The sequence below is a fragment of the Equus caballus genome, chromosome 24, assembly GCF_041296265.1.
Source record: "Equus caballus isolate H_3958 breed thoroughbred chromosome 24, TB-T2T, whole genome shotgun sequence".
NCBI lineage: Eukaryota > Metazoa > Chordata > Mammalia > Perissodactyla > Equidae > Equus > Equus caballus.
Genome location: NC_091707.1, coordinates 16,001,738 through 16,029,269, shown reverse-complemented (window position 1 = coordinate 16,029,269; position 27,532 = coordinate 16,001,738). Strand labels below are relative to the sequence as shown.

General features: G+C 41.3%; 1 protein-coding gene across 4 annotated transcripts in view; it reads left to right on the top strand.

Annotated features, from left to right (window-relative positions):
* Positions 1-27,532, top strand: part of GCH1 (GTP cyclohydrolase 1) — a 101,017-nt gene that overhangs the window by 24,592 nt on the left and 48,893 nt on the right. For all 4 annotated transcript variants that reach the window (XM_070249531.1, XM_023627772.2, XM_023627771.2 and 1 more), the window contains exons 2-3: positions 13,313-13,422; positions 17,074-17,129. In XM_070249531.1, coding sequence (XP_070105632.1) covers positions 13,313-13,422; positions 17,074-17,129 — 166 coding nt within the window. The remainder of the gene's footprint in view (positions 1-13,312; positions 13,423-17,073; positions 17,130-27,532) is intronic.

Genomic DNA, 27,532 nt, shown 5'->3' with positions numbered 1-27,532 from the left:
GATTAACTCGACAAGGAGAGGACTCTCTTTGGTTTGGTGACAAAACCACTCTCTCTTCTTTGCACACAGAAGCTGGGGGCCGTGGGAAAAGTCCTCACTGAGGCTGTGCTGCTGCGGATTTTGCCCCTATTATCGGCTCTCTTCCACTAATTTTTCTTCACTTCTTTTTTTGTTTTTGGTCACTAACCCTGAGGATCCTCCTCCCCAGCCCCCCAAGTTTATCAGCAGCTGTTGCCTGTCTAAAGGTCTGAAGAAATACCCGGGTTTAGGTGCGGAGATCGGCTGTTGCTGAGATCTGGGTTGAGTTTTTTGCGGTCCGGTGGATCCAGGGCTGCTTCAGTGAAGTCCTCCGTCAAGAGCACACGGCTTCTGCTGTGAGCCATGTGTTTTATTGGCACTCTGTAGCTTTCATTTGTTTTAAGTAGGAATTAGATTCCAGTTCAACAGAGGCCGTTGACAAACATCCCAAACAAGGAATTTCTCGTTAAAATAGCTTAGAGTACAATTAAATCTATTGTATAATTTCTGCACTTGTGGTAAGACGTTCATGCGCAGTGATGCAGGCGCTGCCTGCCAGAGTTCAGCTGAGAGGCTGTTCGCCCCGTGAGGACTTTGCCAAACTCTAGATGGCTTTGCGGGAGAGCTGCTGCAGATCACACTTGCCTCACTGACCACCCCTTTCAAAATAGAAGTGCTTCTGTTGGATCAGGTGTGCCGCTCTGATTGCCCAGCAGAAACGATTTGCCTTCCAGCCGCCAGCTGTTAGCACCTTCAGGCTTTGCCTCAGTCGAGGCGGTGCTCATCCCCTGCTCCTTTGTTTTTATTTTAATATCCATCTCTTTCTTCCTGCCTATCCTTCCCTCCACTGCGATAAACTGGTTTTTTTTTTTTGAGGGTGATGCCGTTTATAAGAGAAGTTGTTTATAAGAGGGAGATGCAAATCTTTCAGCTTCATGTTTAGTGTGTTAGAAACTCTGTTCACTAATATAATCTCAAGGTCCGTTTGGTGTTTCTTAAACCATTTTAGTGTGTCGACAAAGACTCGTCTTGATGTAATGGGAAGAACAGTTAGTCTGGACTAGTCACTGCACCCCCACTATTTTATCACCCTAGACAAGTCACTTGACTATTCTGGATCCGGTCTACAGGGAGAGGCAGTTGGACTAGGAGTCATTGTCTCGCCAGGATGTCTGTGGTATGGGCGCACCTGTCACTATTGTCTCACTGCTCACTCTGTTGACTTCCAGCAGCTGACAGGTGAGGTCCTAGCGAGGAGCTCAGGCTCCTTCCAGAGCTAGAGGTGCTGTTTTCCTTTGAAATCTTCAAACCACCCAGGTAGTTTCTATGGTAACAGGTCTGGTTGTTTTTTTTCTTGTGGTACAGATTTTTTCAAAGGTTCTTGGTCTGTATGCTCTTGAGCCTGTGGTCTTCTAACCTGTAGCTTCTTTGATTGGACAGAGCCTTTATTTCAAGACTTCCCCGCAGGCAGGAGGGTTGGAGACACTCCCACGAGGAGAATAAGCAGTGCTAGTCGTGCCAGCACTCAGGTTTAGTCTATTAATACGGCTTCGTACCATCTAGAAGAGGAACTGTTGGATCAGTTGGCAGAACAGTAATACCAAGAAAACTAATATTCTGTTAGGAGCGTCACATTTTATTTTACTTTTAGTTTTTATTATGTAAAATTTTCAAACACAAAAGTAGACAAAGTTGTATAACGGAAGCTGTATGCCTCCTACCTAGATTCACAATGAACATTTTGCCATATTGGCATCGTCTGTTCTTTCACTGAGAGCAGATCAGAGATGAGCATTTAGTGTGACGTGTCTCCCTAGAAAGTCTTTACCTTCCTAACCACTTAAACCCTATTCTTACGAAAATTAACTATTAACTCCTTAATATCATTTAATACTTAATCTGTATTCGACTTTCCCCAGTTGTCTCAAATGTCTTTACTCGTGATTTGTTCAAATCAGGACCCGCTCGACATCACACGTCTGCATTGATTGCCGGGCTGTAATCCGGGGACTTGCCGCCGCTCCTCCCGCGCACTGATCTCTCGCAGGTGGCCGCTCGTCCTGTAGGATGGTCCACCTTTAGAGTTCGTCTGATGGTTTTCTTCTTGTCTTCATTTGACTTGTTTCTCTATCCCTCATGTTCCTGGAAACTGGACGTTAGGTCTAAAGACTTGATTATATTAAGGGAAAACATTTTTGGCAGGAATACTGTTTTCCTCATATGGTATCACAACCAGGCGACACAAAATAGTTGAATGTGGAAGATTTAAAAACTCTAGTTGGTTTGAAGACGATTTTTTACAGGTTTCTTAGGATAAACTTCTACAGAGAAGTTCCTTTTTTTAAAAAGGTCTTTTTATTAGTTTGAAGATTTAACGGATTCTCCTTTCCCCTGAAACTGTTTCAGTTTGATTTCAGAAAGTAAAGGTCAAAGTAGCATTAAATTACTGTTTCCCCTCATGTAAGCCAAGTAAATAGTTGATAGAACCTTGTGACCCGTGTGCCCCAGCTCGGGGCTGCAGCAGCCTCTGTCTTCTCTCTGGGCTGGCTGTTAGCTTGACCATCTCCTCTCCTTCAACTCCCTGTTTATAACTAATTTTACTTAAAAAGCGAATCAGCTTTGCTCTCTTCGTTTCCTTTGCTGTCATTTACTTCAGGCCTTGTCAATTCATTCGTGGCTGACTGTGAACTGCAGCCACTCCTGCTGTGGGCTTCCTGCCCCTGGGCTCTCCCCCTTCGGTCCGTCCTTCGGGGTTCCTGCCCCTGGGCTCTCCCCCTTCGGTCCGTCCTTCGGGGTTCCTGTCCCTGGGCTCTCCCCCTTCGGTCCGTCCTTCGGGGTTCCTGCCCCTGGGCTCTCCCCCTTCTGTCCGTCCTTCGGGGTTCCTGTCCCTGGGCTCTCCCCCTTCGCTCCGTCCTTCGGGGTTCCTGTCCCTGGGCTCTCCCCCTTCGGTCCGTCCTTCGGGGTTCCTGTCCCTGGGCTCTCCCCCTTCGGTCCGTCCTTCGGGGTTCCTGTCCCTGGGCTCTCCCCCTTCGGTCCGTCCTTCGGGGTTCCTGTCCCTGGGCTCTCCCCCTTCGGTCCGTCCTTCGGGGTTCCTGCCCCGGGCTCTCCCCATTCGGTCCATCCTTTGGGGTTCCTGTCCCTGGGCTCTCCCCCTTCTGTCCATCCTTCAGGTTTCCTGTCCCTGGGCTCTCCCCCTTCGGTCCGTCCTTCGGGGTTCCTGCCCCTGGGCTCTCCCCCTTCTGTCCGTCCTTCGGGGTTCCTGCCCCTGGGCTCTCCCCCTTCTGTCCGTCCTTCGGGGTTCCTGTCCCTGGGCTCTCCCCCTTCGCTCCGTCCTTCGGGGTTCCTGTCCCTGGGCTCTCCCCCTTCTGTCCGTCCTTCGGGGTTCCTGTCCCTGGGCTCTCCCCCTTCGGTCCGTCCTTCGGGGTTCCTGTCCCTGGGCTCTCCCCCTTCGCTCCGTCCTTCGGGGTTCCTGCCCCGGGCTCTCCCCATTCGGTCCATCCTTTGGGGTTCCTGTCCCTGGGCTCTCCCCCTTCTGTCCATCCTTCAGGTTTCCTGTCCCTGGGCTCTCCCCCTTCGGTCCGTCCTTCGGGGTTCCTGCCCCGGGCTCTCCCCATTCGGTCCGTCCTTCGGGGTTCCTGTCTCTGGGCTCTCCCCCTTCAGTCCATCCTTCGGTTCAGAACCTTCTAGGCCAGGCTGACTTCTGGTGGCTGGTGATCAGGGCTCTCCTCTGGGAGTCAGAGAACAGGGGTCAGAAATGCAGCTCCCGCACTAATTAGTTGGCTCTACTTCAGCAGGTAACTTGGTGTTTCCAAATAGAGCATCGGTTTTCTCATCTGTAAATGGGGATGATAACTGTTTGGGCTAATGTGGAGTGTGGCAGGGCTTGAAAGAAGATATGCACTAAATGTAAAATTTAATTTGAAAATGCTCTAAAATAGGGGGGAGTCTGGTTTCTGCCCCATGTGTGCACGCACTCAGGCAGTCCATTTAACCTCTTATTGTTTCTCACTGTGTATTCCATCTCGTGTGGTAACTCTCTGCCTTACCCCTCTAGAAAACCTTCCCTCTTCCTTTTCTCCTAGCTATCGTTAAGGCCTGGCACAAATCTTCAATATAGCCATATTTTTCCTCCCAGCCCATAATTTTTCCTTTATGCAGACTATTGCCTTTGTGATTTAGCTTCTAGTCATTCTGCAAATGTTTTTTATGCTTAAGCCTCTTATTTCCTCAGATCTTAAGTTTCTTGAGGTCATGGTGGGATATATTTGTGTCCAGCTCAGGAACTCTAGTATAGGACCTTCTATGAAAACTTGATCATGTTATCCTTGAAACAGACTTCTAGTGAGTTGGCTGTAGGACCTAACTGGTTTCTGAAGTGGCTACTGTCTTCCAGGATGTGGGTGCCGAAAGTTCTTACGTGAGGCCCTCCTTCCTTTACCTTCTCTGGACCATGTGGTCATTTCTGCCGCCTGCTCTAGATAAAGTTAGCTCCAGCCTTTTTCCCTTGTCTTCGCCCCCTGTCATCTGTCCTCAATCTCAGTGTCTGCTCCAAGCTGCCTTTCCTGGCTGATGTGCAGACCTCACAGGGTTCCACAGGAGTTGTCACCCTCTGACTTGGTGACTTTAGTCAACAAGGGTTCATGGTGAGGAATCATATTGCCCATTGTTCAGCCTTGCTTTGCTGCAGATGAGGCCAGAAGTGGGTCCATTTTCACCCCTCGTCCTCTCTCACCCTCGAAAGCCTGTACTGCCAGCCTGACAACTGCTTGGGTTTTTTAAAGACATAATCCTGGGTTCACCCCTGCTCCTAGTGAATCTGACTTTCTCAGGGTGGCTTGGGAAGCTGTGTTTTCAAAGGCTCCCTGTGATTGGCCATATTTGAGAACCGCTGTTCTAAAAGATGATTCATTATCCCTTAATCATTTGTCACTGATCGTGGTGGCTTGCCCACCCTGCTGCTGCTTATTTGTCAGATAGCATTACAGATGGGTCCATAACATGCATCTGTATGAAGTCTCATGGTATAAGTGAATGTAGGATGAGAAGAGAGAAGCTTGTTAAGGCTTTTGAAGCAAATGCATGGTTTATGAGATTGGTGTGTCCTTTCTTTAGAACTGCTGTGAACCAGACCTTTTTACTACCATCTCTTTTGTAAATTCCATTTTCAGTTTAACAGCTGGATTGTGAAAGATATACAAAACTATCCAATTAGGAAACTAAATTTGGCAAATGTGCATCTTTTTTTTTTTTAATGACTCCTTAAACACACTGTGTTCTTTTCCTTCTAAGGCTCTAATTTTGGTCTACCAGAAGTTTTTGGAGTAGTAAACTAAGACCAGAATGAGAGTTCTTTGGCTTGGATGACTTCAAGAGTTAATAATGTATATGATTGGCAGCCTTCAGTTTTATCCACAAATAAATCTGAATAGTTTAAAACAGGTGCTTTTCTCTATCTCAGTACAGAAAGCTGCTGGCCATCACCATGCACATCTCAAAAGCTGACCCCTGGGGGCAGAGGCTGACTCTGTTGTAAGTTGGCATGGAGTTCCAGCACCCCCAGAGCTGTGTAAGCTGGGACCCTGGAGTTATGTTACACTCCTCCTCCAAAACCATCCGCTTACCTGTGAGGACCTTGACACCCAGGTCACAGTCCGTACAAAGCTTGATCTAGGACTCAGGTCTCTGGTCTCTTTTAATTCATTGCTTCTATTTCACCATTGTACTTCTTGAACCGTTGTGCATGTGGTTCCCTAAGAGCCAGTTAAGTAATTGCATCTGGGTGGAGAAATTATATGTGCTTTTATTTTCTCATTTCAGTATTTCTATATCTTATAAATAAACTACAACCAACATTACTGTAGTAATCAGGAAAATAGTCTTAGTTAGTAAAAATGACTGTATATGTGAAAACGAGTCCCTCACCAGTAGATGTAGTGTTCACAACAAGGCCAGCTGAGAGGGTGGGAATAGCTCACCCTTCCTGTGTTTGCTGAATGAAACATGCATATCAATACTGTTTTGAAGGCAGCCAGTACATTTATTTCACTAGCCTTGGTTAAATGTATTTTTTCCAGCTTCATTGAGATGTAATTGACATACAACATTGTATAAGTTTAAGGTGTACAGCGTGTTGATTTGGCACATATATTGCAATATCATGATCATAGTAGCATTAGCTGACACCTCCATCACATCACATAATTACCATTTCTTTTTTGTGGTGAGAAATTTAAGATCTACTCCCTTAGCAACTTTCAAGTACGTAACGGTATTGTTAACTATAATTGGAAGCTGTCCATCACTCCCCAGGACTTCTTTCTCTTCTGGCTGGAAGTTTGTCCTCTGACCAGCGTCTCCCCATCCCCCTGCCCCCATCTCCTGATAACCACCATTCTACTCTCTCTTTCTCCCAGTTCAGCTTTTTAGTTTCCCAATATATGTGACACAGTATTGTCTTTCTCTGTCTGTCTTATTTCACTGAGCATAATGCTCTCAAGGTCCATCCATGTTGTCTTGGCTATATTTTAAATGCTTAAAAGCAATATAGGAGTGTATCTCTGCCAAGGATGACAGAAATGAAAATCTCCAAGATAACCAAACGTTTACCTTCTTTGCAACGCATTGGATCTCTCCTGCTGACAAACTTGTGGTTTATGGAATGAGTTCCTAGAGGGTAGGAAAGCGAGCAGCAGCCCTCCCTGCTCCAGCAGGCGCTGTGAACGGTTGGCTAAAGTCATCTTAGCTTCTGCCATTATATCAGTCTGTGGAATGTTTGGCTTAATACTTATTTCGGCCAAGTTTTACAAATGTTAGCTCTGTCTTGTTAAGTGCAAAAAGCTGTGAATGCTGGAAGCGTTAGCAGGAGGTGTACATCATGACAGAAATGAAAACAGAGATAGTGATTTTCTTCCTCTTTTAGTTTGTTTTAACATTGCTCTTACTCGTAGGACAAACTTTTCAAATAGGAGGTAGAAAGCGAAAAGTTTTAATGCCGTGCTTAGGGCAAAAGCCTTTGTTTGAATCCGGAGTGTGATTTGGGGCAGTTTCTGAAGGGGTTTGCGGCACTGCGTGAAGCGCCTGTCTTCCCTGTGTGAGCCTCCTCCGGCCCGGGCCACAGCCCGTGTGCAAAGGTAATCTCAGTTTCTTGATTTTGTTTTTCAGGAAAAAAATAGCAGCATGTGCATAAACACCTCAATTAACAATCTTTTTATTAATGAAATGTCTCAAGTATACAAGAAAAGTAGAAAGAACTAGTTTAACATCCAGTTTTAACAAATCTTAACACTTTACTATGATTGCTTTAAAAATGCAGATGTGGTTTAAGCTTCATAGTTCTGTCTTTCTGATCCTGTTGCCCTCCCTCCACAGAGTGACCCACTATCCTGAATTCTCCTACTTTCAGGCCTGTTTTTCTGCTTTTATTTTATATGTACGTCCACAAGAATGTGTAACAATGTGTAGTATTGTTTCTACTTCATTTAAATGGATCATATGATGTATACCTGCTGCTCCTTCTGATACTTGCTTTGTTCACTGAACATTGTTTCAGGAATTTACCAGTGCAGCTCAGATTGACTCACTTGCGCTGCTGGGTCGTACTTTATTGTATAATCGACCCAAACTGTGTAACTGTTCTTCTGATGTACGTCTAAAATTCCCAGCTTTTGCTGTTACCAATAATGCTGCAGTGAGAACTCTGATGTTCCCTTGGCCACATGAGTTTTCTTTGGAGTCCCTTAGTTTAAAGTCTGTTTTAAGGAAGTAAATCACAGGGTAAAGACTGACGTTAATTGGCTAAAATGGAAGATCTGTGTTTAACTCTGGCTCTGTGTGTAGTATATGGCGCACTGTATGGAGACGCCAAAGCCTTAAGCTACAGTGCCGACCCCTGAGGGTGGGGGAAGTGGGCTGTGGCCCCAGGAGGCATGGTGAAAGAGTGCTGTTTGCTGGTAGAGGCAGCTCCGATCTGACAGGACTGGGCCAGTGAGCCAACGTTTCTCCACTGATCAGGGTGTTAGCACCTTGAGTTGATTTAGTTCCAGTCAGGAGCAAAGGTACTGGATGGCTCTTTGCTCTTGCTTTCTCTCAGTTCTGAAACCCGTTCTCTCTTTCTTAGCCCTTAGGATGGAAGCACACTCAGTGTTCCGAGTCCTCTTCCTTTGTCTTTTGACAGTGTCCTCCCAGGAAGAGGCATCAGATGTGAAATTCTGGCTTCCTCAGAGATCTCTAATTTTTGGTGCTCATCACCAAACGTTCTAGATAGTGCTAATTCCTGTTATCACTCAATCAAAAGAAACTCCATAGAGAGAATTTTCCTCTTGTGGAGACTCTCTCCCAGGAATTTCCTTTTAGCTCCCCCCCCCCCCCCCCCGCTTTACTGCAGCATAAACAGGTCTATGTTTGTCCTTAAATGTATATCCATATGTTTGAGTAGGAGCATTTCGAAGGTGTGAAGATTCTCTGTGCAGCACACAACATGGAATACTGCAAAACGGGGACTCTCAGAGTGTGGTTCTCGGAGCAGAGTATTAGCATCCTCTGGGAACTTGTCAGAAATGTGAGTTCTCACGCCCACCCAGACCGATGAGAGTAGAAGCTCTGGGGATGGGATCCAGTGATTTGTGGTTTTGTTTTTGTTTTATTGAACTATAATTGACATACAACATTATATTAATTTCAGATGTACAACATAATGGTTCGATATTTGTATATATTGTGAAATGATCACCACAATAAGTCTAGTTAACATCCATCACCATACATAGTTAGAAAATTTTTTTCTTGTGATGAGAACTTTTAGGATCTACTCTGTTAGCAACTTCCAAATGTGCATTAGAGTATTATTAACTGTAGTCACCATGCTGTACGTTACATCCCCAGGACTTCTGTATCTTATAACTGGAAGTTTGTGCCTTTTGACTCCCTTCACTCATTTTGCCCACCCCCCGCTCCCCTGCTTCTGGCAACTACCAACCTGTTCTCTGTATCTATGGCTTGTTTTTGTGTTCTTTTAGATTGTACATATAAGTGAGATCATACAGTATATCATAAGTCTTTCTCTGACTTATTTCACTTAGCATAATGTCCTCAAGATCCATCCGTGTTGTCCTGAATAGCAGGATTTCATTCTTTTTAATGGCTGAATAATATTTCATTACATGTATGTATGTATATGTATATGGATATATATATACACACATACATCACATTTTCTTTATCCACTTATCTATCAATGGACACTTAGGTTGTTTCCTATTTTGGCTATTGTAAATAATGCTGTAGTGAACATGGGGGTGCATATGTCTTTTCAAGTTAGTGTTTTCATTTTCTTCAGATAAATACCCAGAAGTCAAATTGCTGGATCATACGGTACTTCTATTTTTTTTTTTTTTTTGATGTTTTGAGGAACCTCTGTACTGTTTTCCATAGTGGCTATACATACAGTTTATATTCCACCAACAGTGCACAAGGGTTCCCTCAGCTATTTGTGTTTTAGCAAGCCCTCTGGGGAGTTCTGAGAACCCTTGCTTCAAAGGGCACTTAAATAGGTCCTTGGGATCATGTTGTGGGCCTGCCTTCTGTATTTCGGGAAGGGACTGAATATTTTAGGGAGGGCTACCCAGCAGGGGTCTTTGTTGTCATTGCTTAATCATTAACAACACAAGAAAGATGTACTTTAGAATTGACATTGTATGGCGTTGTTGTAGGCAAACCTTTAACTTTTGGAGGCTGCTTTGGTTTCCTTTGTTGCTTATGACCAACAGTAGGAAGTAGAATGCCATAAATCCTCGTTTCCAGGGTTACTTTCTTGCTGCTGATAACAGGCAGGAAATTAAAACAATCAGTGGTGGTGTTTTGTTCTTATTAGCTGCAGATGGTAGCTTTCAGATATGTTGGAGCAAAACATAAATCAATATAGCAGGGAAGGTTCATTATTGAAGAAATAGGATTTGGCTCGTTCAAGTTTATAGTCTGGGTTCATTTTAATGAAGTGGGATGTAGGCAACATATTAGTGTTCCATTGCCACACGAGGCGTTACGATGTGTGAGGGTCTCTAGGTTTTTTCTTTTTGGTTTAATTTTGAGTATGTATAACATTTACATGGTTTCAAAGTCAAAACTATGTAACAAATTATATTCAAAGGTGTCTCACTTCTATCCATATCCCCTCTCTCCTTTTCTCTTAGGCCTTTATGGGTAATTGCTTTTATTAACTTTTTGATTTATTCTTCTGTTTCTCTTTGAAAATAAGCATACATATGTGTGTATATGTTTGTTTCCCCTTTTCACTGTTTTACAAAAAGGGTTGCATACTGCATGACAGTTTTTTAAAAATAAATATTTTTAATAGTTAGCTCTATTAAGGTATAACTTAAATTTTATAAAATTCAACTTTATGCGTACAATTTGAGTTTTGACAAATACATGTGGTTGTACAACAATCAGTACAGTGAAGGGGTAGATTGTTTCCATCACCCAAAGAAGTTTCTTCCTACCCTCTTGCAGCTAATCCTCTCTCTCACCCCTCTGGTCCCTCGTAAACCACCTGTCTGCTTTCTTTCGCTATATTTGCCTCTCCTAGAATCTCATACACAGTTTTTTTGTGTGTGTATATGTGGCTTCTTTCACTTCATATCATTCTCTGGCAATTCAGCACGTTAGTACAGGTATCAGTGGTTGTTCCATTTTGTTTCTGGGCAGCGCTCCGTTGTTGACACATTCCAGTTGATGGACGTTATCTTGTTGCTTTTTTCTTCGCTTTTTATCTTGAGATAATGTTAGAATAATTGCAGAGGTAGTAGAGAGAATCACTATATGCCCTTTCCCCCGCTTCCTCTAATGTGAACATCTCACACAGCTGTGGTACCGTTGTCAATCCTTAAGAAATTCCTGTGGGTACAATACTGTTAACTAAACTGCGGACTTTATTTGGATTTCAGTTTTTCCATTGCATTTAGTTGTCGTGTTTCTTTAGTCTCCTCTAATCCGTGGCAGTTCCTCAGTCTTTCCACGTCTTTTTAAAAGAACACTTGTTTAGATATTTTCTAGACTGTCCCTCAACTCGTCTGGTGACTAGACTGCAGTTAGGTTTTTTGGGAAAGAATACCACAGAGGTGGTATGCCCTTCTCATCCTCTTGTATCAGGAGCTGCCTGGCATCAATATGTCTAATTACTGATAACGTTAACCTTGATCACTCGGTTAAGGTAGTGTCTGCCAGGTTTCTTCACCGTAAAGTTACTATATTTCCCAGTCTGTTTCTTAGAAGCAAATCATTGCTTTTTTTTTTTAAAGATTGGCACCTGAGCTAATAAATGTTGCCAGTCTTTTTTTTTTTCTTTCTGCTTTTTCTCCCCAAACTCCCCCGGCACGTAGTTGTGTATTTTTGGTTGTGGATCCTTCTAGTTGTGGCATGTGGGACGCCGCCTCAGTGGGGCCTGATGACTGGTGCCATGTCCTCGCCCCGGATCTGAACCAGCGAAACCCTGGGCCGCCGAAGCAGAGCGCGTGAACTTAACCCCTCGGCCACGGCCGGCCCAAATTATTGCCTTTTGAATTCTGATATGCATCCGTGTGCATGGCACATAGTTTACAACCTCCTCAGCTTTAATTATTATAACAGTAATAGTGACAACTCCACCTTCACAGTTCTAAACACAGGTGGATTATCTCATTTAATTCTCATGGTACCCTGGTGAAGGAGGCATTTTTTTCATGCCCATTTTGCAACTGAGAAGACAGAGACACAGAGTGCTTTGCCCAAGGTCTAACAGCTAGTTAGTGATGGAGCCAGATACTATCTTAGACTAACTCGAGGGACAGCTTTTAACACACATGCTGTGGTTGTTGTCAGAGCTTAGAATGGGGATGCTCTCATTCTTTGCCAGAGAAAATGAATGAAGGCTTCCTACATGTCACAATTACCTTTTGTTCTTTAAGAAATATTTTTTGTTGTTCTTACTTTCAGGAAGTTTCCTGAAAGATTTTAGTAAGCAGCACATGGCAATAATACATTAACATTGTGGAGAAATCCAGGATACTCTAGGGAGCACTAAGAATCCACTTTTGGACTTGTTTCAGAAATGTGACTGAAGGTTAGGGCAGAGGATTCAGAATAGAAAACTACTTTTGGAGAAGGAGCATTTACTTAACGGATGGCACTGAACTCTCCTCCCTGGGTTTTATCAGCCTCTCCTGACAGGGGTGTCCTTTTTGTCTGTGCGGCTAAACTCCGCCTGTTCACTTTTGTTGACTACACTAATGACTTTTCTACTGCACAGCCTGACTCAGGGGATGATGACTGTGGTTAAATGATGACTCAGTATCGGTGAGCCTCTGTTCTAGTGGCAGCAGAGCCACTGAAGGTCCGGTGGTGTGGGTGGACGTGTGTACATCTTCTCTGTGACTCACTCAGCAGCCTGCCTTTCTGAAACAGCTGTAGGTGACTGCGAAGCTGTGTTCATCTCCTCCCTTCTCAGCGTCATCGTACTCTGTAATTGGGTAGCCCCAAATCCTTGAAATCATGCAGCTAGGTATCTTGAATGTATCTAGTCTGCCAAGCTGTCCAGAAATCAGTGCAGTTTTTAAAAATAAAGTTTTTTTGTTTCTAAATGTCTCTTGTGTGCCTAGCTGTGTGTGCCAGAGTCCACAGGTTAGACAAGACAGTGCTCCTCACCCAGAGCAGGTCTGGACAGGTGTACACATAAACACTGTAGTGTTTATTTCCTGAGGAAGGGAGGAAGGCAACTGTTTAGGTCTGATGTCGCATGCAATAACGCCAACATTTTACAAAGGTAGAAAATTACTTGGGGAATTGGTAACAGAGGTCAAGTTTACGGGTGTCTAGATCGGCCCTCAGAAATCAGAGGGCTAAGGATTAGTTTTTTTCTCAGATATGGTTTTCTACACATCCATGATAGAGAAAGTATTAGGTGCAAGAAAATGTAAGGAAGAAAGTGAAAGCAGCCCGTTTCTCCCATCAGAACTAGCCACTCTTTTGTTTTGCATAAATTCTTCCTCCCTTTCTCATGCTGCAAATATATTTATAATCCTGCATTTTTATGTAATACTATACCATAAGGCTTTTTCCCATCATTTAAAGAAAAACACTTTGCTAATTTGGTGGGAGAAAAATAACTAGTTTTAATTTGCATTCCCTTAATATTTTAGTAAGGATTAATGTTCTTTCTTATGTCGACTGTTAATTTGTATTTACCCATAGAGATTGTTAGCTTTTCTGCTTTGTGTCTTTCTATAAATTTGGAAATGTTACTAAAGCAAGCGTCTTATTTCAGATGTCCTAAATGATGCTGTATTTGATGAAGATCATGACGAGATGGTAATCGTAAAGGACATAGATATGTTTTCCATGTGTGAACATCATCTAGTTCCATTTGTTGGAAAGGTAAGGCTTTCTCTGTCGTTTCATAACAATTTACAAAAGCACAATCAAAGTTTTAAAATTAGGATAATTCTATTTAAAATTCTCTCCTGCTAATACCTAACGTCTCAGATATTTAGAATTACACATAAATGTTTACTCTTTATTAACTTGACTAGTAGCTTCAACTTAACAAAGCAGAAACAAAGTAGTAGAAGGCCCTGGGGCAAGCATTTCATAGTAAATACCATATTCATGAGTTAAAATAATGAGATTAAAATCACATTTTTTTCTTGGGTAGCTGCCTTGGGCTCTGAAAACCTTTGACCTTTATTTTGACTAAATAATGTTTGATCCAAGATATACTTTTGTATAATACAACATAAGCTGTAATGATTGCAGAATTTCTTGTGGAAGAGGTTATAGTATGAGTAGATTTAGTTTGTTTCCAACTCTTTCTTTATGAGGAAAAATGACTCTATTGCAAGCTAAATAATATTATCTAGCTTGTTGTAGTTAAACGTACCTTTAAGAACATGCGGGTTTAGGGCCAAGAGCTGTCCTGTTCTCTTCCCCTCCCCGCATATCATAATTTTATTTTATTTTGACTTTTTATTAATAATTTTCAAACATAAGACTTATAGAAATAGTGTTATATACCCATCACCTAAATTTAATGTGTTAATATTTGCTTCACATTTTTTGTTAAAGTATTTAATTTTTTATAAAGGAAAACAGACAGAAGAATGTACAAGTCGTAAGGGTATTCCTTACCACCTCTCAGATCAAGAGCTAGAACATTGTTAATATCCTGGAAGCTCACCTCATGCCCCTTCTTAATCCCCAGCCCGTTCCCTGTCCCCATTGGTAGCCAGTATATTGATTTCTAACACTATAGATTAGTTTTGCTTGTTTTTCAACTATATATAAATGGAAAGAATCTACAGCATATTCTGTTTTGTGTCTGGCTTCTTTTGTTCCACATCATAAGAGTTGTTGACGTTATTGCCTGTCATTGTAGTTTGTTTATTTTTCATTGCTGTGTATTATTCCATTGGACACACATACCACAGTTTATTTATCTGTTCTGTTCTTGGTGGATATTTGTGTTGTCTTCTCTCTCTCTCTCTCAGTTTTGTTTTGTTTTGCAATTACAAACAGTACTGCTACCAGCGTTCTTCTGGTGCACATATGCATGCATTTCTTTTAGAGATGTATTCGAGGAGTGGAATTGCAGGGTCCTGGGGGTATACCCATGTGCAACTTATTAGATATTGACCTTTAGTTTTCCCAAGTGGTTGTACTGATTTGCACTTCATATACTCTCACATGAATCCCAGTCTCTTCACATCCCTGCCAACACTTGGCACTTTCAGTCTTAACTTAAAAATTCAGCATTCTGATATGTGTGTAGTGGTATCTATATCTCTTTCTTAAACCTTTTACTGTAGAAAATTTCACACATATATACAAATAAAAAGACTGATATAATAAAGTTCCATGTTCCCATCAACTAGCTTCAGCAGTTATCAGTAAAGGACCAACCTTGTGATATATAGGCCCCCACTAGACTATTTTGAAGCAAACCCTAGATATCATGTATTTTTTCCATGCTTTCTTCTAGTATGTCTCTCTGAGAGATAAGGATTTTTTTAGAAACATAACTCCGGTTCGATTATCAGCCTAAAAACGTTAGCAGTAAATCCTTCAACATGTTAAAAAATATAAAGTATGTTATAGACAGCATGACTCTTCATCAGTAATTAATATGCATTCTAAAATAATATTTTATTATCCACAGTAGCACTACCATCAACAAAATTATCGGTAATTCCCAAATAGCATCTAATAACTAACCCAGATTTACATTTCTCCATCTGTCTCAACTCTTACTGTCGGCTTGGTTAAGCCAGAATCCAAATAAGGGTCTCATATTTGTATTTGCATTGCATTTGGTTGTTATGTCTGTTAAGTTTTTGATTCTAAAATAGTGTCCTACCCTCCCCCAATGGCATTCTCTCATTAAAGAGACTGGCCCAGTTGTGCTATAGAGAGTGTCCCACCTTCTGGACTTGTTCCATTCAACTTCTAGATTTCCTATAAACTAGATTATATCTAAAACTTTCTAAAATTAAGGCTAAACATTTTTGAGAAGAGTATTTCATAGGAGTACTTGCGGACTCCGTATTTCATCACCTCAGGAGGCATGCGCTGCCTGGCAGTGCCACAGTTAATGACACTGGGCTTGTGATAGCAGGGCTCAGGACTTTTAAGAATGAAGGAACCTTTGAACTCATCACTGCCTTTTATTGTAAGTGACGAAATTAGGTCTAGAAAGCCTTTCACTTATCTAAGAAGCCACAGGGAGTTAGTGACTTGGCTGGGCCAGAGCCAAGAGCTTGATCCTATGCTCAGCTTCTCACGACTCTATCCTGTTGCCTTCTGCTATGATTACCTCTTTGTCTGTGTTCTTGCTAACTCTGTTTTTAAATATATTATTCAGGGATGATTTCCTAAAAATGGACATTTAAATGACTTAGGATCTTCAGGAAGATCAAAATTAGTACAAACAATGAACAAATTATAACTCTGCATATAAATATAAAAATTTCAAGTGGTACAGAGGACCTTGGTTCTATGGGAAAGTTTTAACTCTGGTTTTTCTTTGAGATACCCAACATTCGGGTGCAAATTTACTTTCTCCTTCTGCTGACCAGGAAGGCAATGAGTTGGTGTTCTCAAACTCCCAAAGCATAGTGCTAACAGGTGAAAAATCACTAATTACTACTAGGTCAGTTATTCCAGTGTACAGTAAATATTAGGTGAACAGATGCAGCCAATTCTGGCAAACCGTGATGCAAAGGAAGTTTTAATTTTACATTAGGTTAATTGATTGCTTACACGTGACCATTTACTTTATTAGCCTTTTTGGAGAACTGGTATTTTTCTCATACTTAGTACTTGGTTAAAAGAGAGGTAACATTTACGTATTAGATGTTAATCAGTGCCTTTTAAAAATTAAAGAAATGGCTTTGCCTTCTAGCGGGTCCTGTAAGAACTTATGTCTGAAGATCCAGGTTCTTGCTGAGCCACATTTGTGGCTGTGTCTGTCTTCTCCTGTCAGGAGAATGGTGCTCTCCAGCAGCTTAGAAATGGGGCTGCCACACCAACACAGGGCATGGAGACCCTCTTTCAGTGCAGTGGGCCTCCGCACCAGGTGGAATTTTTAAGGTCGCCATGATGTGTGGAGTGGCAATATTTACAGTTACAGTTTCGGCCATTTAAAGGAGGTTTTCCTGGCTGCATTTTAATGTTGCTACAGAATAATTTGCCCTTTCTGGAGAATGTGTCCCCTCAGCAGAGGAAAGACTTTTAAGAATCGTATCGAGAGTTTAACCTCACCAGGAAATACCTTGACTGTACTTCAAACTTGCCATTTTATTAATTGAATCATTCTTATATATTTTCTTTTTACTGCATTTATGTACATTTTTAAATGCTTATATAATTGCTTCATTTTCTAAATCATAAAGCTTCTAGATATTTTAAGGATACATTTTCATTGTGTTGAATTACGTAGTAAGTGTACTGTATAATATTTACTTATTTCCTTATTTTGTCACAAAGAAGCACTATATTTTCACTTAGCTTATGATTTCTGTCTCGTCTCTGAAGGTCCATATCGGTTATCTTCCTAACAAGCAAGTCCTTGGCCTCAGCAAACTTGCGAGGTAAGTATGACTGTGTGGTGAATAGGAAAACAGGTTTCTAGGACCTGCCCCTATTCGGTGAGAGTCTCACCAGCGTTTTTCTCTTGACCAGTGTGGATCTAACCTGGAAGTCATATTGCAATTTAAAATTTATAGTTGCAGAGACAAACAGACTTAGAGGACCTGAAGCACAATGACCTTATCTTCCTGCTCCTCCACTGTCTGCTCTCCTCTCCTACCTCCCCCCTCTTCCTCCACCGACACATCCTTGAAGTCTTAGGTCACACCTTCCTCTGTAGACTTCCCTGACTGGAGAGGCCCCGAGAGTGTATTCAGGCAAGTCCCTGACCTTTAAGGGTGGTTTAGCCAGCAGGGAGGGGTGGGAGAGGACACCTGGGCAGGGGTCTAACTGCTCTGCACCGTTTTCAGACTTTTAATCAAACTGCCATTTGGGGCCTCAGCCCTGCCCTCTGCTGTCCCTGCGTACCTCCAGGCATTTCTCTGGCATTCTGCAGGGCCAGTCAGGTCACTTCTGCTTTCTTTGCCTCTGCAGACACAAGACTGTGCCTTCCTTGGCTTTCTCAGCTCTGTTCAGAGACAATGTTTGTTCTCGTCTCACCTAGTTCTCTCCTTTCTGCTACAGTCATCTTTTCCATTTTTTAGCCTTTTAAAAAATTCCTTTGCTACCATTTTTATTTTGGTTTTAGGAAGGAGAGGTGATATATAGGCGTGCTCATCTGTGTTTAACTGGAAGTCAATTTAAGGGTTAGTGTTCATATATCTCTGATAGACCCAACCACCAATACTTTATTGCTTCTAAATATCCTTTTCTGTAATTTCTTTGTATAGGGTTAATGAGTCTTGGGTGATGCGGAAATACTGGGAAGTGTGTATGTGTGTGTGTGTGTGTCTGTGTTGAGAGAGAGTTAAGAATAAAATGAAGGAACAGGTAATGAACATACAGTCACGTGTCTTACACCTTTTTTAAATAAAAAGCTAAGTTTGGATAACTCTATCAAAGTTTTTTAGTGGCCCTATAAAAATTGGAATAGAAGAATCTTTGTGACCATCTGACTGTTCTGTGGCTCTGATGTGTTCCGGCTTCTCCGCTTGGGCACTGGGATTCACCACAACCCTGAAGTGGTAGTCCAGACCTTTTCCAATTCCATGTTGGAATCTGCAACCACCACTCCAGCAATCTGACAGCTGCTCTCCACAGCTCTTCTTTTTACTTTGTTTTCACTTCCTCTTTCTTACTCATTTCCTCTAGGGATTAAAGAGAAAGTAGGTAGAAGAGAGAAATTTAACTTCCCTAATTTATGACCTCATTCCTGCTAAGCAGTCTTGCCACCAAACAGGGTACTTGGCACCGTGGAAGGAGGTTATTATGTCATAGCTGTAATCGCTTCACTGCAGCGAGGCACTTAACACAAATCTGGAAACATCTTGCTGCTTTTCAGTGATCTGTACCCAGTGGCAGTGCCGAGGGGTGGCTGAAAAAGGGTATTGGTGGAGACGGGGGTAATTAAATTCCTGTAGTTTCTAATAGTAGCCCACACCCCACTAACTTACTCTCAAATAATAAAGTCATGTCAACTGTGAATAAAACTGTCTTTACTAAAATTGTGTATCTTTATCATTTTAGAATGCATAGTCTGGGTGAAATCGGCGTGCTTGCTGTGCAGACGTAGCTGTAGGCCCCGTCTCCTGCTGCCCCCACTTCCAGCAAGATCGCCAACCCTACTCCTTTCCCATACAGAAATTCTGGCAGTGCTGATGCCTGTAACAGAATGTCCATATGTGGAAGGTGTGTAGTGGGTAGTTTTCACCTATGTAAAAGCGTGGCAGACCACACTAGGCCCGTCTTAATGTCAGTGGCCTTCTCTAGAAGACCACACTGTGTAGACCGTGAGTAACACCTTGTAGAAATAGATTCCGGAGTGAACCAGTGAGATCTTGAAATAAATCGTAACTTGGAGGTAGAAGAGAATAATCCCTGGTTGTTTCCTTTACTAGTGAAAGGAAAAGATCTCAGTAAGTAAGCTTTTATGAAACAATACAAAGGAGTTTATTAATGTAGGGATTTGTCCTTTCACTAATAGGATTAAAGCTTTAGAAAAAAATGGAACACTACACGAGAGAACTGAGTGTATGTTACTTTCAGATAGTTTGTAAAAAGATGTTTTTTGTTGTAGTAACATTGGTTTATAACATTATATAAATTTCAGGTATACATCATAATATATTTCGAATTCTGGGTAGATTACATCATGTTCACCACCCAAAGACTAATTACCATCCATCACAGCACACATATGCCTAATGATTCCTTTCACCATCCTCCCCGCCGCCTTCCCCTCTGGTAACCACCAATCCAATCTCTGTTGCTGTGTGTGTGTTTGTTGTTGTTTTTATCTTCTACTTGGGAGCGAGGTCCTATGGTATTTGACTTTCTCCCTCTGAACTAATTTCAGTCAGCATAATACCCTCAAGGTCCATCCACGGTGTCACAAATGGCTGTCATTTCTTATGGTTGAGTAGTAATCCATTGTGTGTATATACTACATCTTCTTTATCCATTTGTCCCTTAATAGGCACCTAGGTTGCTTTCTCCTCTTGGCTATTTTGAATAATGCTGTGATGAACGTAGGGGTGCATGTATCTTTATGCATTCGTGTTTTCAAGTTCTTTGGATAAATACCCAGCAGTGGAATCATATGGTAGATCTATTCTTAATTTTCTGAGGAATCTCCGTTCTGTTTTCTATAGTGGCTGCACCAGTTTGCATTCCCACCAGCAGTGTACAAGGGTTGCCTTCTCTCCACATCCTCTCCAACACTTATTGTTTCCTGTCTTGTCAATTATAGCCATTCTGACAGGAGTGAGGTGATATCTCATTCTGGTTTTGATTTTCATTTCCCTGATAATTAATGATGTTGAACATCTTTTCATATGCCTGTTGGCCATCCATATATCTGCTTTGGAGAAATGTCTGTGCAGATCTTTTGCCCATTTTTTAATTGAGTTGTTAGTTTTTTGTTGTTGAGATGTTTGAGTTCTTTGTATATTTTGGATATTAACCCCTTATCTGATATATGGTTTGCAAGTATCTTCTCCCAGTTGTTAGGCTGTGTTTTTGTTTTGTTGATGGTTTCCTTTGCTGTGCAGAAGCTTTTTAGTTTGATATAGTCCCATTTGTTTATTTATTCCTTTGTTTCCCTTGCCCAGTCAGACTTGGTATTTGAAAAAATACTGCTAAGACAGATGTCAAACAGCATGCTGCCTATGTTTTCTTCTAGAAGTTTCATGGTTTCAGATCTTATGTTCAAGTCTTTATTCCATTTTGAGTTGATTTTGGTGCATGGTGTAAGATAATGGTCTACTTTCTTTCTTTTGCATGTGGCTGTCCAGTTTCCCCAACACCACTTATTAAAGAGACTGTCCTTTCCCCATTGTATGATCTTGGCTCCCTTGTCGAAAATTAGTTGTCCATAGATGTGTGGGTTTATTTCTGGGCTCTCGATTCTGTTCCATTGACCTTGTCTGTTTTTGTGCCAGTACCATGGTGTTTTAGTTACTTTAGCTTTGTAGTAGGGTTTGAAATCAGGGAGTGTGATACCTCCAGCTTTGTTCTTTTTTCTCAGGATTCCTTTGGATATTGGGGGTCTTTTGTTGTTCCATATAAATTTTAGGATTCTTTGTTCTATTTCTGTGAAAAATGTCATTGGAACTTAGATGAGGATTGCATTTAATCTATAGATTGCTTTAGGAAGTATGGACATTTTAACTAATGTTAATTCTTCCAATCTAAGAGCATGGAATATCTTTCTATTCTTTGTATCCTCTTCAATTTCTTTCAACAATGTTTTATAGTTTTCAGCTCACAGATGTTTCACCTCTTTAGTTAAATTTATTCCTAGGTATTTTATTTTTTTGTCGTTGCAATTGTAAATGGGATTGTATTCTTACTTTCTTTTTCTATTGCTTCTTTGTTAGTGTATAGAAATACAACTGATTTTTGTATGTTGATTTTGTATCCTGCAACTTTACTGTATTTGTTTATTATTTCTAAAAGTTTTTCAGTGGATTCTTCAGTGTTTTCCATATATAAAATCATATCATCTGCAAATAGTGACAGTTTCACTTCTTCTTTTCCAATTTGGATCCCTTTTACTTCTTTTTCTCGCCTGATTGCTCTGGTTAGGACTTCCAATACTATGTTAAATAAGAGTGGTGACAGTGGGCATCGTTGTCTTGTTCCTGTTCTTAGAGGGATAGCTTTCAGATTTTCTCCAGTGAAAATGATATTAGCTGTGGGTTTGTCATATATGACCTTTATTATGTTGAGGTACTTTCCTTCTATACACATTTTGTTCAGAGTTTTTATCATAAATGGATGCTCTGTCTTGTCAAATGCTTTCTCTGCATCTATTGAGATGATCATGTGATTTTTATTCTTCATTTTGTTAATGCAGTGTATCATATTGATTGATTTGCAGATGTTGAACCATCCCTGCATCCCTGGAATAAATCCCTCTTGATCATGATGTATGATCTTTTTAATGTATTGTTGTATTTGATTTGCTAGTATTTTGTTGAGGATTTTTGCATCGATGTTCATCAGTGACATTGGGCTGTAATTTTCTTTTTTGTGTTGTCCTTGTCTGGTTTAGGTATCAAGATAATGTTGTCTTCGTAGAATGAGTTAGGAAGCCTCCCCTCTTCTTCAGTTTTTTGGAAGAGTTTGAGAAGGATAGGTATTAAGTCTTCTTTGAATGTTTGGTAGAATTCACCAGGGAAGTCATCTGGTCCTGGACTTTTATTTTGGGGAAGTTTTTGATTACTGTTTCAATTTCCTTATTGGTGATTGGTCTATTCAAATTCTCTATTTCTTCTTGATTCACTTTCGGAAGGTTGTATGATTCTAAGAATTTATCCGTTTCTTCTAGATAATCCAGTTTGTTGGCATATAGCTTTTCATAGTCTTCTCTTATCATCTTTTGTATTTCTGAGGTGTCCATTTTAATTTCTCCTCTTTCATTTTTGATTTTATTTAAGCCATCTGTCTTTTTTTCTTGGTGAGTCTAGCTAAAGGTTTGTCGATTTTGTTTATCCTTTCAAAGAACCAGCTCTCGATTTCATTGATTTTTTCTATTGTTTTTTAAGTCTCTAATTCATTTATTTCTGCTCTTATTTTTATTATTTCCTTTCTTCTACTGATTTTGGGCTTTGTTTGTTCTTCTTTTTCTGGTTCCTTTAGATGCACTGTTAGATTGTTTATTTGGGATTTTTCTTGCTTGTTGAGGTGGACCTGAATTGCTATAAAATTCTGACTTAGAACTGCTTTTGCTGTATCCCATATATTTTGGCATGTCATATTTTCATTTTCATTTGTTGCCAGGTGTTTTTTGATTTCTCCTTTGATTTCTTCATTGACCCGGTAATGCAAAATTCAGTAGCATTTTGTGTAATCTCCACATATTTGTGGCTTTTCTGATTTTCTTCCTGTAGTTGATTTCTAGTTTCATACCTTTGTGGTCAGAAAAGATGTTTGGTATTATTTCTGTCTTCTTAAATGTATTGAGATTTGTTTGATGGCCTAATGTGTGATCTATCCTGGAGAATATTCCATGAGCATTTGAAAAGAATGTATATTCTGCAGTTTTTTGGATGGAATGTTCTGTTTATATCTACTAAGTCCATCCGGTCTAACATGTCAGTTAAGGCCACTGTTTCCTTATTGATCTTCTGTTTGGATGATCTGTCCATTGGTGTAAGTGCAATGTTAAAGTCCCCTACTATTATTATGTTACTGTCTACTTCTCCTTTTATGTCTGTGTAATAATTGCTTTATATATTTAGGTGCTCCTATGTTAGGTGCATAGATACTTACAGTGTTGTATCCTCTTGTTGGATTGTTCCCTTTATCATTATGTAGTGCCATTCTTTGTCCCTTGTTACAATTTTGTTTTAAAATTTACTTTGTGTGATAGGAGTATTCCTACCCCAGCTTTCCTTTCTTTGCCATCTACATTGAATATCTTTTTCTATCTGTTCACTGTCAGTTTGTGAGTGTCTTTAGGTCTGAAGTGTGTCTCTTGTATGCAGCATGTATATATATATGGGTCTTGTTTTTTTATCCAATCAGCCACCCTAAGCCTTTTGATTGGAGTATTTAGTCCATTGACATTTAAAGTAACTATTGATAAATATGTATGTATTGTCATTTTGTTACTTTTTTCTGCATGTTTTAGTAGTTCTTCTCTGTTCCTTTCTTCTTCTCTTGCTCTCTTCCCTTGTGGTCTGATGCCTTTCTTTAGTAATACGTTTGATTTCCTTTCTCTTACTTATTTGCTTATTTATTATATGTTTCTGGTTTGTGATTGCCATGAGGTTCATATATAATATTCTACATATGTAGCAATCTATATTAAGTTGATAGTCTCTTTAGTTTGACCTCTTTCTAAAAGCTATACTCTTTTACTCCCTTCCTCCCCCATTTTAAGTTTTTGAAATCATATCTAATCTCTTATTTTGTGTGTGTCTATCCATTACCCTCTTATCATCGAAATAGGTCATTTTAGTCTTTCGTCTTTTAACCTTCATATTATCTTCATAGGTGGTTGATCTGTACCTTTATGGTATTTTTGCCTTTACCAGTGATTTTATTACCAAGTTTTTTTTTTGTTTTTATATAATTTTCTTATTCCTATTTGTGGTCTTCTCTTTCCCCGTTAAATAAGTCCCTTCAGCATTTCTTGTAAAACTGGTTTCTTGGTGGTAAACTCCTTTAATTTTTGCTTGTCTGGGAAATTCTTTGTCTCTCCTTCCATTCTGAATGATAATCTTGCCAGGTAGAGTATTCTTGGCTGTAGGTTTATTCCTTTCAGCACTTTAAATATGTCGTGCCCGTCTCTTCTAGCCTGTAGGATTTCAGCTGAGAAGTCAGCTGATAGCCTTATGGGGTTTCCTTTGTATGTCACTTGTTGCCTTTCTTTTGAAGCTTTTAGGATTCTCTCTTTATGTTTTATGTGGCCGTTTTAGTTATAATGTGTCTTGGTGTGGGCCTCTTTGGGTGTGTCTTGTTTGGTGCTCTCTGTTCTTCCTGTACTTGGATGTCTGTTTCCTTCCTTAGGTTATGAAAGTTTTTGGCTATTCATTCTTCAAATAGATTCTCTGCCTCTTTTTCTCATTCGTCTCCTTCTGGGACACCCATAATAAGAATGTTAATCTGCCTCATATTGTCTCAGAGTTCTCTTAGACTGTTCTTGTTGTGTATAATTCTTTTTTCTTTTATCTGTTCAGCTTGGGTGATTTCCTCTAGTCTTTTGTCCAGGTTGCTCATCTGTTCTTCTATATCATCTACTCTGCTATTGAGTCCCTCTAGTGAATTTTTCATTTCCAGTATTGTATTCTTCATTTCTGATTGGTTCTTTCTTTTTTTTTTTTTTAAAGATTGGCACCTGAGCTAACATCTGTTGCCAATCTTCTTTTTCTTCTCAAAGCCCCCAAATACGTAGTTGTATATTCTATTTGTTGGTCCTTCTGGTTGTGCTATGTGGGATGCTGCCTCAGCATGGCCTGATGAGCAGTGGCATGTCTGCGCCCAGCATCTGAACCAGTGAAACCCTGGGCCTCCAAAGCAGAGCACATGAACTTAACCACTTGGCCATGGGGCTGGCCCCTGATTGGTTCTTTTTTATATTTTCCAATTCTTTGTTGATGTTCTCACAGTGTTCACCCAGTCTTCTCCCAAGATCAGTGAGCATCTTTGTCAAATTGTTTATTTCTCTTTCATTTTGTTCTTTTTCTGGGGTTTTGTCCTGTTCCCTTGCTTGGCACATATTCCTTTGCTCCTCATTTTGCCTCTTTCTCTGTGCTTATATCTATGTTTTAGGTGAATCAACTAAGTCTCCTGATCTTGGAGAAGTGACCTTTGGTAAGAGACACCTTTTGAGGCCCAGCAGTGTGCTTCCCTCTCATCAGCAGTCCAAATGTTCCCGGAGTGACCCCTGTGTGGGCTACTTGTGTCCATCTGCTGCGGCAGGGTTGCTCTTACTGCAGGTACCCAGAGAGTCTAGGCTTTCCCTCCCTGGCCGAGTGTTTGTGAATTGGGTTTGGGGAGCCTCAGCACCGTTGGCTACAAAGTCTATCAGCACACTTCTATGGCAGTTTTTCTTCTAAGTGAGTAGGCACCCAGTGGGGCTTATTGTTAGGCTCACGTGCTTACAATTGCTATAGGCCTCAGGCCTGCAAGGCTGTTGTCAGCTATATCACCTTGCAGCTGAGTGGGGCTGGCCCCAGGCACAGGAACACCCAATTGTTTCAGGTTTTGCAAGGGGCCGATCCCTTTTGTGGCTGTTCCTGAAGCACAGGTCTGCTGCTGCTGCTGAGCCCCACCCCCCACAGGTCCTCACACACCATCAACATGGTCCTGGCCCACGCACACTTCCCAACCCCTGGAGCGTACCCAAGCACCCCACTGCAGAAGCCACCACACTCTCCACTAATGCCCCCTACACTTCACCTGCTCTTCACGCAGGCCCTGCCCCACAGAGGCAGACACACCTGCCTGCCTGCAGAGGATCGAGGCACCCAGTTTATGCAGGCTGACGCTTAGCCTGAGGGCTTGCTATTGAATGGGGCCAGTCCCTAGGGTGGGCTTCCTGCCCTGGCTGAGCTGGATTAAATCAGTGCTCTAGTGGATGCAGCAGACCCCTGGGCTAACAGACCAAGAGAAGAACTTCAATGGCACCTGCCAGTGTCTTTATCAGCATACCTGCACTAGTTAAACAATGCTGCCGCCAATGTCTCAGACCTCAGAGAAGTCTCACCTCTTACCAAGATGTACCCATAGCCTACCAGGTGAGTCTCTTCACCAAAGGACTGTGCACCTTACTTTCTGGTGATTTTAGGTTGCTTTCTGAGATGGGTGAATTTGTGCATGAGCCCTTTAAGAGCCGGGTTTTTCTGCTTATGTCTGATAGCTTTTCTGGGGGTATTCCCCACTGCAGTTAATAGCCAGCCAAACCAGATAGTATGAGACTTGTCTCAGTTGTGCTGAGTTCAAAGGATGCTTGTAGTGGTAACAGAGGTCCCCACTCAGGTCCCCATTTCTCCAGGGAAGGCCGCATACCTTAGGGTGGCTCCCGCTGTGCTGTGAAGCTCCACGGCTTGCAAAGGTGGCTTTTTTTCTTTCCAGAAGGAATTTCTGCCTCTTCCACCTCAGTCGGGGCTGTCCCTTGTTATGGGGGTTGTTTCTATCCAGTTTTCAGTTCTGTCTCTGGGGTAGTTTTTCCAAGAATGGTTGTAACCTGGTTGTATTCATGGGAGGAGGTGAGTTCAGAGTCCGCCTATGCCACCCTCTTGACGAGATCCCCTAAAAAATTTGAATAGAGGATCTATTAAATGGGAAAGAAGACTAAGATTTTATCCAACTGATTATTCCTTATAAGAAGTAGCAATATTTAGCAAGTCAAGAGTAATAAAGAAAACTGAATGTCTTAGCAAAACTTCACTGCTCATTTTAATCTTGTATGTGAGGTTTGTTATATGCTTGCCTTTAAACGAATGACCTTTCAGTGCCAGGGAAGTCAAATATCAAACAGTAAAGCCTTAAGGAACAAGAAAATGCCAGAAGTGAGTTGATCTGGTTTAACTATAGTAAAATTCTAGAGTAAACTTAGGTTTGAATAGAAATTCCTTTTGTTGCTGAAAGTCCAGTGAATATGTATTAGTTTTCTTGCCTTCGAATAATTGAATGAACATAATTCTATCTTGAATATAGAATTGTAGTGCCTTGGGGTAGCCATTGCTGAATCTGTTTATTGAGCACTTGCTGTGAAGGGACACTGTGCCAGCGATTGTGGTTGCTAGGGAGAGGTAGGACACAGCCCCTGCCTTCAAGGGCAGGGACAGTCTGAGGCAGCAGGTGCCACAGAAGTGCCTGATTAGGAGCTCCCAGTTCAGAGGAGCATCTCAGTTCAGAGGAGCCACAGATGCCTGTGGCCTGGCAGGGTTGGAGACGCCCAGAGGGGGAGGGCTGAGAGACTTGTAAATGGAAGAGTTCCTCTAGGTGTAGTTAGTGCATAAGCAAAGGCCAATCCAAGGGTAGGAGCAAGGCGTATTCTGGTGGATAGGGAGCAGGTTGATTGACAGACATAAGAGATTTGGGCAGGGGTGACTGGGAGATAGTGACAAAGGCAGAGTGGGCATTAGATTACAGAGGCAACATTCTTTTTGCCTCTTTCTCTCTATTATAAAAGTAACACACTTACCAGTTAAATACAAATGAGTGGGAAGGCAAAGCTTTCCTAGTTCCATTCCCCAGAGTTAAAACTGGAGATTTCTTTCACTATCCTTCTGGAAAATTTCTATGCAAACACAAACATATAGCTCTTTAAAACTAGCAAAACAAAGCAAAA